Source organism: Trametes versicolor (genome assembly GCF_000271585.1).
Source record: "Trametes versicolor FP-101664 SS1 unplaced genomic scaffold TRAVEscaffold_2, whole genome shotgun sequence".
NCBI classification, from domain to species: domain Eukaryota; kingdom Fungi; phylum Basidiomycota; class Agaricomycetes; order Polyporales; family Polyporaceae; genus Trametes; species Trametes versicolor.
Genome location: NW_007360322.1, coordinates 2,455,923 through 2,469,893, shown reverse-complemented (window position 1 = coordinate 2,469,893; position 13,971 = coordinate 2,455,923). Strand labels below are relative to the sequence as shown.

Here is a 13,971-nt window from a genome sequence, read left to right as displayed (position 1 = left end):
CCGGATACCTCTTTCTTCCTACCACCATCTTGACTTTGCGAATACGCGTCGCGGTATTTGTTGCCAGAGCTGCAATGGCCGAACTCTCTTCGTCAAGGATCAACCGCCAACTGAGATCCTTGCGCATGAAATGCACAAGTCTCAACGCTCTCACTCTCGCACCTACTAAGCCCGCGGTCTCTGTCACGTACGGGAGCTCGCACCGGAATGTTTCCAAACACGCCCAAGATGATGACGGAACCCCTCCCCTGGCTATTCTTCAATCTCTGGACAATTTCGGGACCAGGCTGCACCTTGACCGGGCCATCATCGAGAACATGCAACTCTCCAAACGCATCTACGAAGTTCGGGACGCCTTCCGGAACATCGTACAATCTGTCCTTGGCCCAGCGCCGTCTCTTGATCACGAAGAACGAGGCCGTGTTCTTGACCTGACAAGCATCTGCGCTCGACTCATCGGCGAACACGTCCAGTCGGAAATCGAGGCAGCTTTCGATGACCTACGGGATTCCGACGTCCTTGAGGACGACAGAGGCACTCAGGCCATGGATGACTTGTATGACCAAGTGCCGCCTGCGTATCGATCGTGAGTGACACTGTCAAGCCATCTACGCATTACGTCGGTCTGAAGAATACGCCGCTAACGCTGGATATCTAGGCGTATGTTTGTCGCACATGCTCTCACCTACATCCTAGAGGCATGCCCACACCATCCCACCCTCTTGAGCGCCCTGTTGGACGTATCCCTGTCTCATGGCCTGGTGCCAGAGGCGCAGACAGTCCTATCACATCTCTTCGCCGTGGCCATCAAGCCGCGCGCTCAGTCAACCTATACCTGTCCCCTCACGCACCCCGCACACAAGAACTTCCTCAGCACACTACGAAAGTCCTGCACACAGTCGATAATCAACAACCGGACGTTCGCTCGACTTGTCATAGACTGCCTATCTGAACCAGCCTCAACGAGGTTGCACGCCTGGACCTCGAAGGCAGTGAACCGTCTCGCGCGCGAATTCCGCGAACAGGACTTCAGCGGCTGTTTCGTCCCTCTATGCACGGGCCTAGTGCAGGCTGTCGCCGATGTCAAACCCAACGCGAAAGGGGGAAGGAAAGGAGGGAAAGTGTTGGACGACGTCCACGCCCAACTATATGACGAGGCCATTGAACGATTGCGGAAATGGGCCATCACCATGCTCGACAGGCTACATACATCCAGCCCAGACTCAATGGACGACTTCGTCGTGTGCGTAGATTTCCTGGTCGCTGCTGCGTCACATGGGCTACACGAGAGCCACGACACACCGACTCCACGCCCCGCTTGTTTGGCGAACGCGCTTGTCTGTTTGACTGCATACTGTGTCTCATCCCAACGTTCTGCGTCTCTACACCCGCACGACTTTTCCTCTCTGCAGGATATCCTTCGGTCCGCCAACGTGCAGAACGGGACCTTCAACGACCTCATCTCTCACATCTTCCCCCTCCCACGCATCGAGCTCTTCGCCATGCCCCTCGCAGAGCCTGAAGATGCCAATACGCCCACACCCCCTCCTACTCCACCCACCATCCATGGAGACGCTATCGAGGCCGTCTCCGCGCTTGCTACTCCTCTGCGTACCCAGGGTCTCCTGAGGTGCGAAGCTGCCCTGTGGCTGGCCGCTCTTCAGCACGTCGAGATACTCATCGCCACGCCGACGGTCACCCAGAGCATGACCACTCCGGGGCGGAAGCTCAGCCAGAGCCAGCTTTACAGTCTCCGACTCGAGGTAATGGACCGCATGGAGGACGCGGAAAGCAGGTGCTTCGGTGGGAATCCAGGCGGCGGGATGGCGGGTACGGCGCCTCCCGAAGAGGGCGAATGGGAGTGGGAGGAAATGGTCGGCTCGTGGGTGCTCAAGTCTCCCGCGCCCGCCCTCACCAAGAAGGCAAAGGACCACTGCCTCACGGGCAAGCGCCGCAAGGCCGGGGCCCGCGCTTCTCCTGTGCTGTCTCGCCCTCCAGCTGGGTCGTTGATACGCGAGGCCCTCACTGCAGCCCGGCGGACGACGAATACAGAGCCAGAGGCGTCCGCGTCGACATGTCGGTCGGTGCCCGTGCGCACAAAGAACCCGTTGAAGAGGAAAGCGACATCTATATCCACATCCGCTACCTCAAGCCGCGCACCTTCGCGTGCTGGGTCGTCTGACGACGAAGAGAACGTTGCACCGCCTCGGAAGGTATCAAAGTCCACTAGCAGGCTCCACCACACCCCCACCCCCGCGCGACGTTCCTCCAACTTCGCGACTATCCTCGCGGACGCGCAGATGAACGTCATCTCACTCCGCGCCGAGCGCGAGGCCAAAGCCAAAGCCAGAGCCTCGACGAAGGCACCCACGCGCGGCCCCTTCACCTCCTCCCGCACGTCGTCCGTGCACGCGATCTCCGCGCCGCCCCCGCCGATCGCAGCGTGGCGGCGGCAGTCGAACTTTACGACGCTCCTTGCGGACTCACAGCGGAACGTGGTCTCGTTGCGCGAGGAGAGGGCGCGGAAGGCTCAGCAGAGCGTGCGCTTCGGGCAGGCGTCGTCCCAAGAGACCATGTCGATTTCTGACGACGAGGACGACGGGTTGATGGCGCACTGGCAGAGCGATATTGACCCGGAGAGCAGCCCTGTCCGTGGGGCGGGGCCCGCGCACCCCTCGTCGGACGATGCGCTTGACTTGTTTGCGTACCCGGACTCGTCGCCGGTCCGCTCACGATGAATGGTGCCAGGTTCGATATGAGATAGCGTTTACCTTGATGCGCGGTGTGCCTTTGTATATGCGCTTCCTAGAGATGTCTGTGTACCCTACACTGTTTTTGTATACTGAGGTCACTATGGACTGGATGAGATACTTGGACAATCAACTCCCCAGTGTATGTTTATTCGAGCCGACTCGGACACCGTGTATCTTTACTCGCACGTCCTCAAGCTATTGACAGCCGTCCCCCGAGCATTGCAGCACAACGTCGCAGTTCGTACCGTATAACCATAAGGCGCAACCACGGTCAGGGACAAGCGCAGGCCTGGCAGGTGGCGGTGCAACAGTGAACAAGTCCGAGTCGAAGCGAGTGACGCGGACATAGTGTTTGCCGTCGGAGGCTATGAGATCACACTCATCGCACCTGCCAGTACCGGACTCTGGCGGAGGTCAATAGGTTAAGAACGCATTGGCATTGAGACAAGACACAGGTGGTGGTACAGCTAGGACGACTACAGCAGCATTGTTGAACACTTTCGGGCGACTACAGATAATGTAAGGTCTCGAGTTTGGTATCAATGCGGGGATTGGATATCAAGAGCAGAGGTATAACGTATGCGGGGGCAATGAAAGCCGATGGTAAAGCAACGAAGGGAGAGAGCATGGACGATAGGAAAGATAGAGAAGGGGAAACAAAGCCAAAGCAGGAGACAGAAAAGCAAACCGCGCCACTCCGTCGCGTCGACAAGGCGTATGCGGCATTGACGGACACTGCTGCGAAAGACCGAGCGTAAGTCGACAGACGTATAGGAGCAACCGGAAGACCGCAGCGACTCACCAAACTACGCGTTGCGATCCATAAAGTCGAACGTGTCCAAGGCCGACTCGCCAAAGTTCCACCCACCGCCGGGGCTGGACGCATTGGACGCATCCGACGGCGGGCCGCTGGGCACAAAGTCGAAGACAGACGAGTAGGCGGCTAGTTGCGCGTCGGCCATGCCCCCTCCCTGCTGGGACGCGCCTGCGTCGACGAACTGACCCAACAGGTCCCCGGGATAGTCCGAGCCGTACATCGGCGCGGGGACGATGTCGCACGGGGGTGCTGGAGGTGGCATCGCCGGCGCGACTTGAGCTTGAGGGGCCGGTGGGTAGTACGGGAGATGTTGCGGGCCGAGGACGCTCATCGCGAATTGCATGGGCGGTGGCGCGTGGGGCTGCGGCGGGTACGCCCAATGCACGGGGCCGTTGCGCAGGATCGGCGCTCCCTGTGGCTACGAGGAAATTGGACGACGGGTCAGCTACCAGGTAGCGCATAAGAGCTCGAGCACACTCACCCATCCCATCTGTGGCGCATAGTGCGCGCCGCCCTGCCCGAGCTGGGGCGCGAAGGCATGTGCGTTCGGCGGGGCCGCGAAGGTCGGCGGGGGCGCAAAGGCCGACGGGGCTGCGGGGGCTGGCGGGAGCGCGAGGGCCAGCGCGTCCAAGGAGAACGGAAGCGGCATGTGCAGCGCGACCGTCGGTGCGGGTGCGGCGGGGGTCGGGTTGGGCGGCGCGGTGGCCTTCCGGCGAGAGCGGCGGCGCGGTGGCTTAGGGCGCACCTCCGCGATGCTCCCCTCCTTCTCCGCTGCCTCCTGCTGAGCCAGCAGCTCCGCTTTGGCCTTCTTCGACAGCGGGGTAAACTTGTAATTGGGGTGCAAGACGGCGTGCAGCGCCTTCGCGTCGCGCGCGGCCTGCTTATACGGCTCCTTCGCCGCCGCATCCATCTCCGCCCACCGAATGCTGAGCTCGGTGGAGATGGCATCCATGCAGAATTTGCCACCAGGATGTGCCGCCTTCTTCAAGGCTAGCTGCTCTGACCGGAAACAGAGCCATTCGTTCGGTGGGCGCTTGATGTGGACGGTGGGTGGGGAGTAGGGCGTAGTGGATGATGAGGCCTTGGCGTTCCTTGTCCGGTGCGGTGCCATTGCAGAGTGGTGAGGGTGGTGAGGGTGGTGAGGGTGGTGAGGGTGGTGAGGGTGGTGGTGTATGCGTGAGGTGAGTGATGCGGGCCGGGATGGTGGCGTCGCAGAGAGAGAATGCGGGGCGCGTTGATAGCGGGGGGATTGAGGTGGAAGGATGGTGGGGGGTACAATGCATGGACCAAGCGGGCATTTAAGCAATTTGGAGGTCCATGCGTGCGGGCTGTGCCGCCTTTGAGCAGTGGACGGGGGCCACACCAAGCGTCGGCCACGACTCGGCCCGTTCACGCCAGGCTTTGCGTGCGGCTATACTGCTTGGCGGTACTCCGCGCTTTTGGGGGGCAGGACAATAGGTGCCCTCAAAAAGGCCCGCTGGAGGAAAAACCGACATGAAGTGCGAGATGAACGTTGAACTCCGAAATCGAGACGAACGGGCGCTGCCACCAGCGCTGAGCTTGAACCAGTACCGAAGGAGGAGTTGTATTAGGCGCCCTGTGCCTGACGATCGGACTGCGTCCCGCCGCTTGCACAACTCCCCCACTTGCCGCCGACGGGGCGTCCAGTGTGCCATATTCTCTCGAGCTGGCCAAGGCACTGAGTGAGAGTGGTATGACACAGTGGTCTGGTTCAGCATGGTGGTCGTTCGCTCGACTTCAGCCAGCTTCACCCCACTGTGGACCGCCACTTCCCAGATCTCAGCTCTCGGGGTGGTCTGACGTCAAATCAGCCGTGGAACCCGACTAGTCCGAATCAGGTAGGTGGTATTACCATCATTTGATGGAGACCAGGTCGCTCACCTCTGTCGACCGTTTTAGGCCAGTGGTTTAGGGCAAGCCTTGCTAGCTTCACTGCGTGTGCCTGGGTCACGGTCGAGCGTAGACGGGTGTAGACATATGCCGCGGCAGACCTGCCCCTGGCAGGGGTGGCAAGCGGTGTAGTAGGCGGCTGATGTTGCGCATGAGTCCCGGTCCGTTCTTAGCCATCCTGAGCGCTTACCGTGCTCTCCGGCGTGGTCCCGAGAGGGTGCTCTGCTCAACGGCCCTCTCCGTGGGGCTGGCCTCTCGAGGCGGCACCCAGGCTGGACTCTGCACACCCGACAACGAGAGGAGCGGGGCGACGGGCGGGCAGAGCAGGCGGTCGCCGTGCTAGCCACAGGCGGCCGCCCCCTGCCTCCCGTCTGCCTGCCGTGTCTCGGAGTCGCAGCGCGGACGTCGACCGATCGCGCAGCGCGCGGAGTACAACAGTACTCCACATCGTGAGAGGCAAGAGGCGGCGGCCGGGAGGAGGAACGACGCCGAGGACGTTCATGACCGCGCGTCGGCGGACATGGAGATGGCACCTTAGCCATGCGTCGCGTGCTGTGGAACGGAGACTCGTCCAAGCGGGGGCCGCGGCCTGAGGCTCTGTTTGTACGACCGTCGTTTGTTTGCACCCCTCGCGGGGGCACGATTCACCCGCTACGAGGACGGATATGGGATGCTGGGAGCAGCTGCTCCTCTGAGCGGAGGAGGCGCCGCAGCGCGCGATCGGAGGAGCAGTTCCTGTATTTGCCTTAGGATCAGGGTGACCAAATACCGTCGGTGACGGGAGTACGTACCCCCCTCTATGATCACATAGCGTCGAGGTGCGTTTACGCGACGGTCCATGCTCCGAAATGCGTCGGATTGGGTGCCAAGGTTCCCGCCCCGCGTGCGCCCGCATGTCCTCCTCCATTCCGGGGCTGGGCCTTGTGTTGCGCAGCATGTGCAGCACTAGGCGGCCTAGCGCTGAGTCATCTTTAGCCAGAGGATAGCGAGGGCAAATTTGCTGCAGCAACTCGCCATCATCATGGAGTCGGCTACGCCGCCGCAATCTGCCTTTGCCCCCAGATGGGCCAATCCTCGCGAGCAGATGTGAAGCTCACTCCCGCCTGTCTGGGTAAGAGTAGAGGCGAAGGGGAATGCAGGGTCTACCCCGGTGTGTGAGGCGCGTACGGTACCCGGAGAGTCCGATGGGGGCTTGAAAGTACGGGAGGAGATAGTCTTGGACGTTGAACGTCACTGAGCGCTTGAGAACCGGAAAGGCGGAGAAGCTGGTATCAATAGTACCCTGAAAAGGTGTTATGGTTGCCTGATTGGGAATACGGGGCGATCGTGAGGTAGGACCCCGGGCACGGGAGGGGTGTACAAACAGAGGCCAAACAAAGGCTTGATCACGGTCGAAGTAGACGCCCACACGGGACCGGGGAGATAAGTTGAAGTGGATAGGCGCGGTATATAACAGACAGACGTTCCTCGGTCTCCTCCCACCATCCACCTCGCGTTCCTCGACACCCCCGCTCTTTCTCGTTCCCCCCGGCCTCTGCGGGCGTTCGCCTTCGCGTCCCGCACTCTCCGATTCCCCCACTTTCCAATCCTCCACCACCCCCAACCCCTCCACCTCCTCCCACCATGGCACCCACGCGTAACCAGCGCACACCCCACAGGGCCCAACCGCCACACCTGCTCCCAGAGCCTACCGACATCCCCGAAGGCAGCCAGGGTGGGAAGATCCCCAGGCCATCGAACGCCTGGATCCTGTATCGTACGGAGCACGCCGCGCGCCTCAAAGCGGAGAAGCTCGCCAAGAAGGAGCCTCCTTACCGACAGTCAATGGTCTCCAAGATCGTCGGGCAACAGTGGCGCGCGGAGCCTCAGTCGGTGCGTAACAGGTACGAGAAGGAGGCAGCTCGGCTCGCGGAGATACACGCCGAGATGTACCCGGAGTACAAATTCCAGCCCGTCAAGAAGGAGGTGAGAATAGCGTTGCGCGAGGAGGAGGCCAGGCAGAAGAAACTCCTCTCGGACGCGAAGAAGGCAGCGAAGGAGAGCGGCCGCAAGGCGTCCCCCCGGGCTTCGAGCAGCCGCAGGGCTTCCGCGGAGGCCGCGCCGGTCCAAGCTCCCGCGCCGCGTCGGGCCTCCACGAGGAGCGCGACCAAGGCGCAAAAGTCGGCCTCATCCACCCCCGCCGCTATCCTCAGCGCACCCCAGCCTCGCGAGCCCATTTCCCGAGGCTCAGGCGCGTCGCCACCCCTTGAGTCGGACGACGACTCGTCCACGCTCTCCTCGACGCCCAGTCTCTCTTTCGACGGGGATACCCTCCTCCACCTCCCATACCCCATGCAGGCGGCCATGTCTGGCTTCGCGCCGCTTCCTGTACCCGGCTTTGGCCAAGTTGTTGCGCCGGGCTTCTCTCAGGCCGACAACGTCTGTTACCTGTCGCCGGACTTCCTCCAGCAGGGGCCATCTGGTCAAGTCATGGTCATGGGCGCAGATGGGACGTTGTCGACGTCCTTGTCCACTCCAGGGGACTCCCCTCCCTCGTACACCGAAGGGAATCAATTCGACGCGCTCAACATGCGCTGCGAGTGGGTTGGCGGGCCACCGATGGCCTTCAATGATGTGAGTCTTCGTCTCCCTCAGTCACATTGCACACGCTGATTGGTGACTTCATAGCCGCAGAGGCCGTTCCCGGCCCATTTGCCTATCGCCATGCCGGGGCAGATGGTGGACGTCGACGACGTTCTCCGGGCGTTGGAGTTGGCGCCATCCATCGGTGCTTGGGCGGCTTCCCCGCCGGGTGACGTCGATATGCACCTGGCTCATCTCCTGAGCAGCCCCCAGTCCGCGACGTGTTACCCTCACGGCGACGGCTCCGGCGACGACGCGCTCGCACAGGCCATGAACATCGGGGACGTCCAGGAAGTCATGGACAACTCGTCCTATGGCGCCTCGACGAACGGGTCGAGCTTCGATGCTGCTCTGGATGTGAACCCTCGCTCCTTCGAGGACGCCCTGGAGTTCCAGAACACCTTCCCGGATACGGCCGGCCAACTCATGGACCCAAATGAGTTCTACCAGACTCAGGCCGCGGAGGCGGCAGTGCAATACCCTCAGCTCGCAGAGGACCTTGGGCTCAACACCCCGACGACGAGCTTCTCCATGGACGATATGGGGCTGCAGTGGTACTCGAACACGGAGTCCATGGACGAACTCTTCGCGGGCGTCCCGCTGGAGTCTCACGACGCCTCGGGCCCCTCTTCGGGGGCGGGCCACTCCCACTCCGGGCCTCCGACGCCCACCCAGCACGACGCGTTCTACGGCGCGTCCCTCCCCCCGACCCCGACGGTCGACTACTCCGCCTTCGTGTCGTCGGTCTCCCCCTCCCCGTTCGCGTCGTCGGTCGCCCCCTCCTCGTTCGCGCCGACGCCCGCCCCTTCCCCGTTCGCGCCGACGCCAATGTCGACGCCGGTCGTCGAGACCGCCGACTTCGGGTCCACGCCGGTCGACAACACGCCGGCGTTGCAGCGCTATGTGCCCCCCGGCGGCGCAGGGCAAGCCTCTCGGCGCCGCGTCGGGCAGCGGTTCCCTCGTCCGCCCTTCGTGCCCGGGCAGGCGCAGGGGTCGGGCTCTAGGTCGTCGTCGACGTAGAGCGCGCGCTCTTCGTCGCCCTCGCGCGGGTCGGGGTGTTGTCTCCAGGGTCGTCATGATCGTCGTCGTCGTCACTGGTATGTCTTCTCTGGCTCGTGCTTTGGGATCATGACACTGACGAGCGCCCTCAGGTCGCCCTCTTGGAACGTCCCGCATGCCCGCTGCTGCCTCGGTCTCCCGTCTTGCTCCGCCATCTCTGTCTCGCCGCCCGTCTCCCGCCATCGTCTCCTGCTCCCCCGCATCTCTCCCCGCATCCTTCGCTATCCGGTTTTGCGTCCTCCGCGTCCGCGACTCCTCACTATTCGACATCGTCCACGCTCCTCGCTCAACCGGATTCGCCTCGTTTTATGTTATCTTTATCGTTATCGCTTTCGTCGTTGCATCGCTCGCAACTCCTGTCTACTCTTAACGACATCTACGACAAGCAACGATACTCTCCGCTCCCGTCTCGCTCTCATCTCGCACCCCTCTCCGCGCTTGCGCGTCGTCCTTTGCTATCCCATCCTGCTTCGTTACGTTACAATCCGCTGTATCGTGTCCTCCATCTATGCTCTCCCGTTCTCATCTTCATCGATTTCTTCGTTTTGCTGTATATGTTATGTCTCGTGGAATATTCTGTCTCGCTTTCTCCCTGTTTTCCGCTCGTCGTCACCAACCCCCTACCCCTCCCCCAATCCCCACCCTTTCGATGCTACCCTGTTTTATACACCAACATGCTTTTCGGACTCGTCCCCGTTATCGTCGTGCACGCAGTCATCGCTAGCCTAGTCTCGCTTTCTCTTGCACGCAATCTGTCTATACAATGCTTTCGCAGCATAATCCAATGTGTCGTTGTCTGTAGCCCCGGCGGCATGCACCTCCAAGTACAGCGCCGTCTTTCACGTGAGGTACGCCGTTCGCCCGCTCGTTCGAGAACGTCCCGCCTCCTGAGCATGCTGTTCTGCGGGGTAAGTCTAAGAGACATGTCCCGCAGAGCAGCGAGGCGACGATCGTTGGGCGCGTCAGGCCTCGGAGGCTGCAGCTCGCTAGTCGCGGGACACGGGCGCGCCCACCGCGACGCTAGCGACTGTTCCCTCTGAACGCTTGCTTGCCTCGACGGGAGCGACGGCGTTGGGCTGTAGCCGCATGGCCCTGCGTGTCCGGCGCGCGCAGTTCGTTAGCATAGTCTTCGCGGGCTCGCGGTCGGAACAGGCGTGCCCCGGCCCCTCCTCGCTCCGGGACTCGAGGAGCGCAGCCGTCCCCGCGGAACCTACCCTCCGGACTGCTCCAACACGATCGAGTTGCGCATGGGCTGCACCGGCTGGAACCCGTACCCGACCCAAGCTCGGTGGGTCTGATCAGAGAGGGTGGTGGCGCAGAGCTGCGCGCGATGAGCCCCGACCCGACGCCCGCCGTGTATGCCAAATTGGGCACTAATTGGCGATCGAACCGACTCATCCTTACAGCTCCACTCATTCACTACAAACGTAGACCGCAATCCGGCTAGAGGGCGGGATGTTGTAACGCGGGGCCCGTGCTGGCGGCCGGAGGTGCGTATGTCGCCAGCCCGCTTGTCGCCCTCCTTAGCCATGCGCCGCGCAGGCAGTATCGTGTATTCCGAACGCTAACAAGGGGCCCACGCGGAGCAGCCTCTTTCTGTGCCGAAAGGGGCGTACGCCAACATTCTCGACATCCATGCTCGAGCGCTGCGCTGCAGCGTACCTCGAGGCTCGCCACCAACCACGGCAGTTTCCTCAACGGTAATCCCCTTAGCGCTGACGGAACGACACAGCCGCCGGAAAGTGGGTCCCTGGGGTCCGACACGCGACACGATCTGCGATGTGAAAGCAACGCGGAAGCATTTTGCACGCGGGTATCACGTGTGCCACGTGGACCGTGTCAACTCCGCTCGTCCCATTGTCCGCCCAAAGCGCCACGGGCGCCCGTTCATTGTCCGCCCAAGGGGGACACGGCCGTCCCCGCGCACGGCCCCCTGCACACTGCCCGGGTGGTCGCCGAAGCGTTCGCGCACGCCTCGTGCTGCAGGGCCGTCACCCGAAGCTCGAGCCCCCCGCGCGGTCGGCCACTGCCAGTGGCGCGCCCTGTCTCAGCTCGTTTTCGGGATATCGGGATTGGACGACGGGGAGGGGGATGCGGGGGGAGAGAGGTGCGTGCGCAGCTTCTTTTTAGACGGTGTTCGCGTTCCATGCTCCTTTCAAGTGTACAGGCCGCCGAGTGTCGATGGCGTCTCGCAAGCGGGTGCTGGGCGCGGAGCTCGTCGTGCCAAGGGTTGTCGAGTCGCGGTCGCGCCATTATCCGTTTGGCAGAGCTGCCCTTGAAAGCTTGACGCGGCGAAGGAGCAATGCGCTATGTCGTTGTCTCTCGCTGCAATAAACCTCGGGTTTTCCTCCGGACAATTCCGTTGAGGGGTATGCAGCAACCCGTTTGGCGTGATCTTTGGTACGCACCGCACAGCATACGGTCGTGGCTGCAAACGATGTTTGCCCTCCAGCCTTCCCGCGCGAGGCGCAATCGCCCATGTAAGTGTAAATGGCGATTTGACGACTAACCAATGTGGGCTTTTGGATCCTCCTTGTCGAACGGTGCGTCGACTACCAACATACTCCCTTCGAGTCCTTTCGGCCTATGCTCAGCGCGCGAGAATAATGGGTCTCTATCTGTACCGTATTACCGCGCGCATACGCGCAGCTATATAATGCCTCTGCGCGCCATGAAATCGTCACTGTAAAGCGAGTCAACCTCGTCATATCCTGCAACGCCCACCGCACCGACTCAACACCATCCTCTCGCCACGACATTCGATCCAGCATTGCAGAAGCCTACGCGCATGCAAGCTATGCTTGCGCTACGAAGAGTACGTCCCACGAACTCACCCGCTGTATCACAGAGCTGACCCTTCGTTGCAGAGACCCTCTCGGGCCGTGTCCTCCAAAGCTACAGCCTTACCGCTTGCGCTGAAGACGTGCCTTCTTACCACGCGTACTTGCGCGAGAGACCACCCAAAGGGGCGCGCGCGATGCATCCCACATTCGCGTACCGGAGCGCATGACACCAGCCTCGCGGCCGGCCTGAACGACGCCCTCGCGGATGTGTCCCCACACGCGCCGCCCCTCAGCGCGCGATGCGAAACCCATGTATACTCTAAAACTCCTAGGGCGAGTGCTTCCCCTCCAAGGGGCTGTGGCGGAACTGCTACATGCGCAAATGACGTGCGCTATCGTATGTCTCCCCTCTTTTCAGAGTCCCGCGGTACCTCATGCTAACGCGCAATGGTTTTCAACGCAGGCTGCGTGCCGGTTCCGCCAGAGCCTGAGCGCCCCCTCCAGCGACCACTGTCAAGACCGACGCGGGGAGTGAATGCGAACGCCCCTCGGGGCGTGGTCGACTCTCGTCTCGTCGCCCCCCCATTGCGCGCCGCCTCGTTGTTAAGCCAGAGGCGGAGCAGTACCAGTACAAGCCATGCAATGGCACTACGCAGGAGCAGGCGTCAGGCGCCCTCCTCGACGGCGCCATACCCATCCACGCATTGTTGCCTGTCAAACTCGTGGATGTGCTTCAGGACGGAGCAGCTAGCTCTGAAGCAGGCGGCACAGCCTGACGGCCGCTTCAGCATGGACGCTATATCCACCGAGCTCAGCCTTCGGTGGAAGGCGATGGGGGCGGAGGCGAAGGAGCCAGACGAGCAGGCCGCGCACGATGCGAAGAAGGTGCACGCCGCCTTGCACCCTAACTACAGATACACGCGAGTGTCGAAGAAGTACATGGCGCAGATCCTGGCTCAGCAGGAGGCAACCGAAGAGGAGACCGAGGAGCATTTCCGGACCGTGCAGGGCTTCTTCGAGGTCCACCCCTAGGACGCCCCGACGGACAGACCACAGCGTACATTTCACCCACCGTACATCGTCGGCATTTCCATGTCGAAGACCCGCACAAGCAGTAGGCCTCCTCCTCAGGCCTCTTGGTCTCCCGCCGCGATCGACGTACACGCCGAAATGCCAGCGCGCCGCCGGATCCAGCCCCGACCGTGACTGCATCCAAGTCGACTGTTGCAGTGCACATGCCGTCTTGTTCCCGGCAACTTGACGACATATCCGATCAGGTCGAATTGGGCTGCACGTGGAAGAAGGCGCTGGAAAACGCTCGACGGGAACCTCGTCGAAATCTACGCGCTCGGTCTCGCGTGTACGGTGGGACGAATGCATTCATGCGAGGTGACCTTGAACACGCTACACATGCTTGGTCCCGCGCTATTCAATGCGCGTCCTCGGCAACTCTCGAAGGACAAGTGAAAGGCTCCCTGACTCGGCCTTCGACGCATTCGCAACCTTCCGAGGGCAGGGCGGCTCGCGGCTTGAGGTTCTAACCATGGAGGTCAAGTTCTACTCGCCACCGATAGTATAGGTGAGTGTGCTTGCGCTCTTAGTAGGCACCACTTGGTAGCTGACCCGTCGTCCTATGTCCTTATAGCCTCAGGGACTCCGTGTCGGTCCCGCGCGGACACGGCCCTATCCATTCAAGTTGGTCGTACCCGCCGATGTCCCACGCGGTCGCTCCCGGATACCTCGCCATGTTTCCAGCCAGCGCAATGTCTCTCCTTCTATCAACAAACTCCTCAAGTCGCGCCGGCTATGTGCTACCATTTTTATGCGTGAGGATGCTCGAGCTCCGAGTCGCTGCTTGTTAGCTGACACACATCGCCCCCAGGAGCTATACCCTTGGTGCAACGACACGCCATGCTCAGCGCATACTACACCATGTGCGTCGGCAGACAGGGTACTCGGCGGCTTCCTCGTAACTGCACGCCGTCACCTTCGCAAGGATGGGAAGGGCTATGCTCTGGATCGACCG

General features: G+C 61.7%; 5 protein-coding genes across 5 annotated transcripts; 4 read left to right on the top strand and 1 right to left on the bottom strand.

The window, feature by feature from the left end:
• Positions 1 to 74: 74 nt before the first annotated feature.
• On the top strand, positions 75 to 2,945 carry TRAVEDRAFT_69277 (uncharacterized protein; the record flags this gene model as incomplete). The annotated part of the gene is made up of 2 exons (XM_008036262.1): positions 75 to 586; positions 659 to 2,945. The coding sequence occupies 2 exons, from the start codon at positions 75 to 77 to the stop codon at positions 2,736 to 2,738; spliced, it is 2,592 nt and encodes an 863-aa protein (XP_008034453.1). The 3' UTR covers positions 2,739 to 2,945.
• Positions 2,946 to 4,387: 1,442 nt separating this feature from the next.
• On the bottom strand, positions 4,388 to 4,609 carry TRAVEDRAFT_95501 (mating-type protein MAT1-2; the record flags this gene model as incomplete). Its single annotated transcript, XM_008036261.1, has 1 exon — positions 4,388 to 4,609. A coding segment is annotated over one exon (222 nt), but the record flags the coding sequence as incomplete, so codon positions are not given.
• A 2,495-nt stretch (positions 4,610 to 7,104) lies between these two features.
• On the top strand, positions 7,105 to 7,434 carry TRAVEDRAFT_114736 (uncharacterized protein; the record flags this gene model as incomplete). Its single annotated transcript, XM_008036260.1, has 1 exon — positions 7,105 to 7,434. A coding segment is annotated over one exon (330 nt), but the record flags the coding sequence as incomplete, so codon positions are not given.
• Positions 7,435 to 7,818: 384 nt separating this feature from the next.
• Positions 7,819 to 9,198, top strand: TRAVEDRAFT_26566 (uncharacterized protein; the record flags this gene model as incomplete). The annotated part of the gene is made up of 2 exons (XM_008035374.1): positions 7,819 to 8,094; positions 8,149 to 9,198. Coding segments are annotated over exons 1-2 (1,229 nt in total), but the record flags the coding sequence as incomplete, so codon positions are not given.
• A 3,389-nt stretch (positions 9,199 to 12,587) lies between these two features.
• TRAVEDRAFT_17620 (uncharacterized protein) lies at positions 12,588 to 12,977 on the top strand (the record flags this gene model as incomplete). Its single annotated transcript, XM_008035286.1, has 1 exon — positions 12,588 to 12,977. One exon carries the CDS (start codon positions 12,588 to 12,590, stop codon positions 12,975 to 12,977), a length of 390 nt encoding a protein of 129 aa, XP_008033477.1.
• Positions 12,978 to 13,971: the final 994 nt, after the last annotated feature.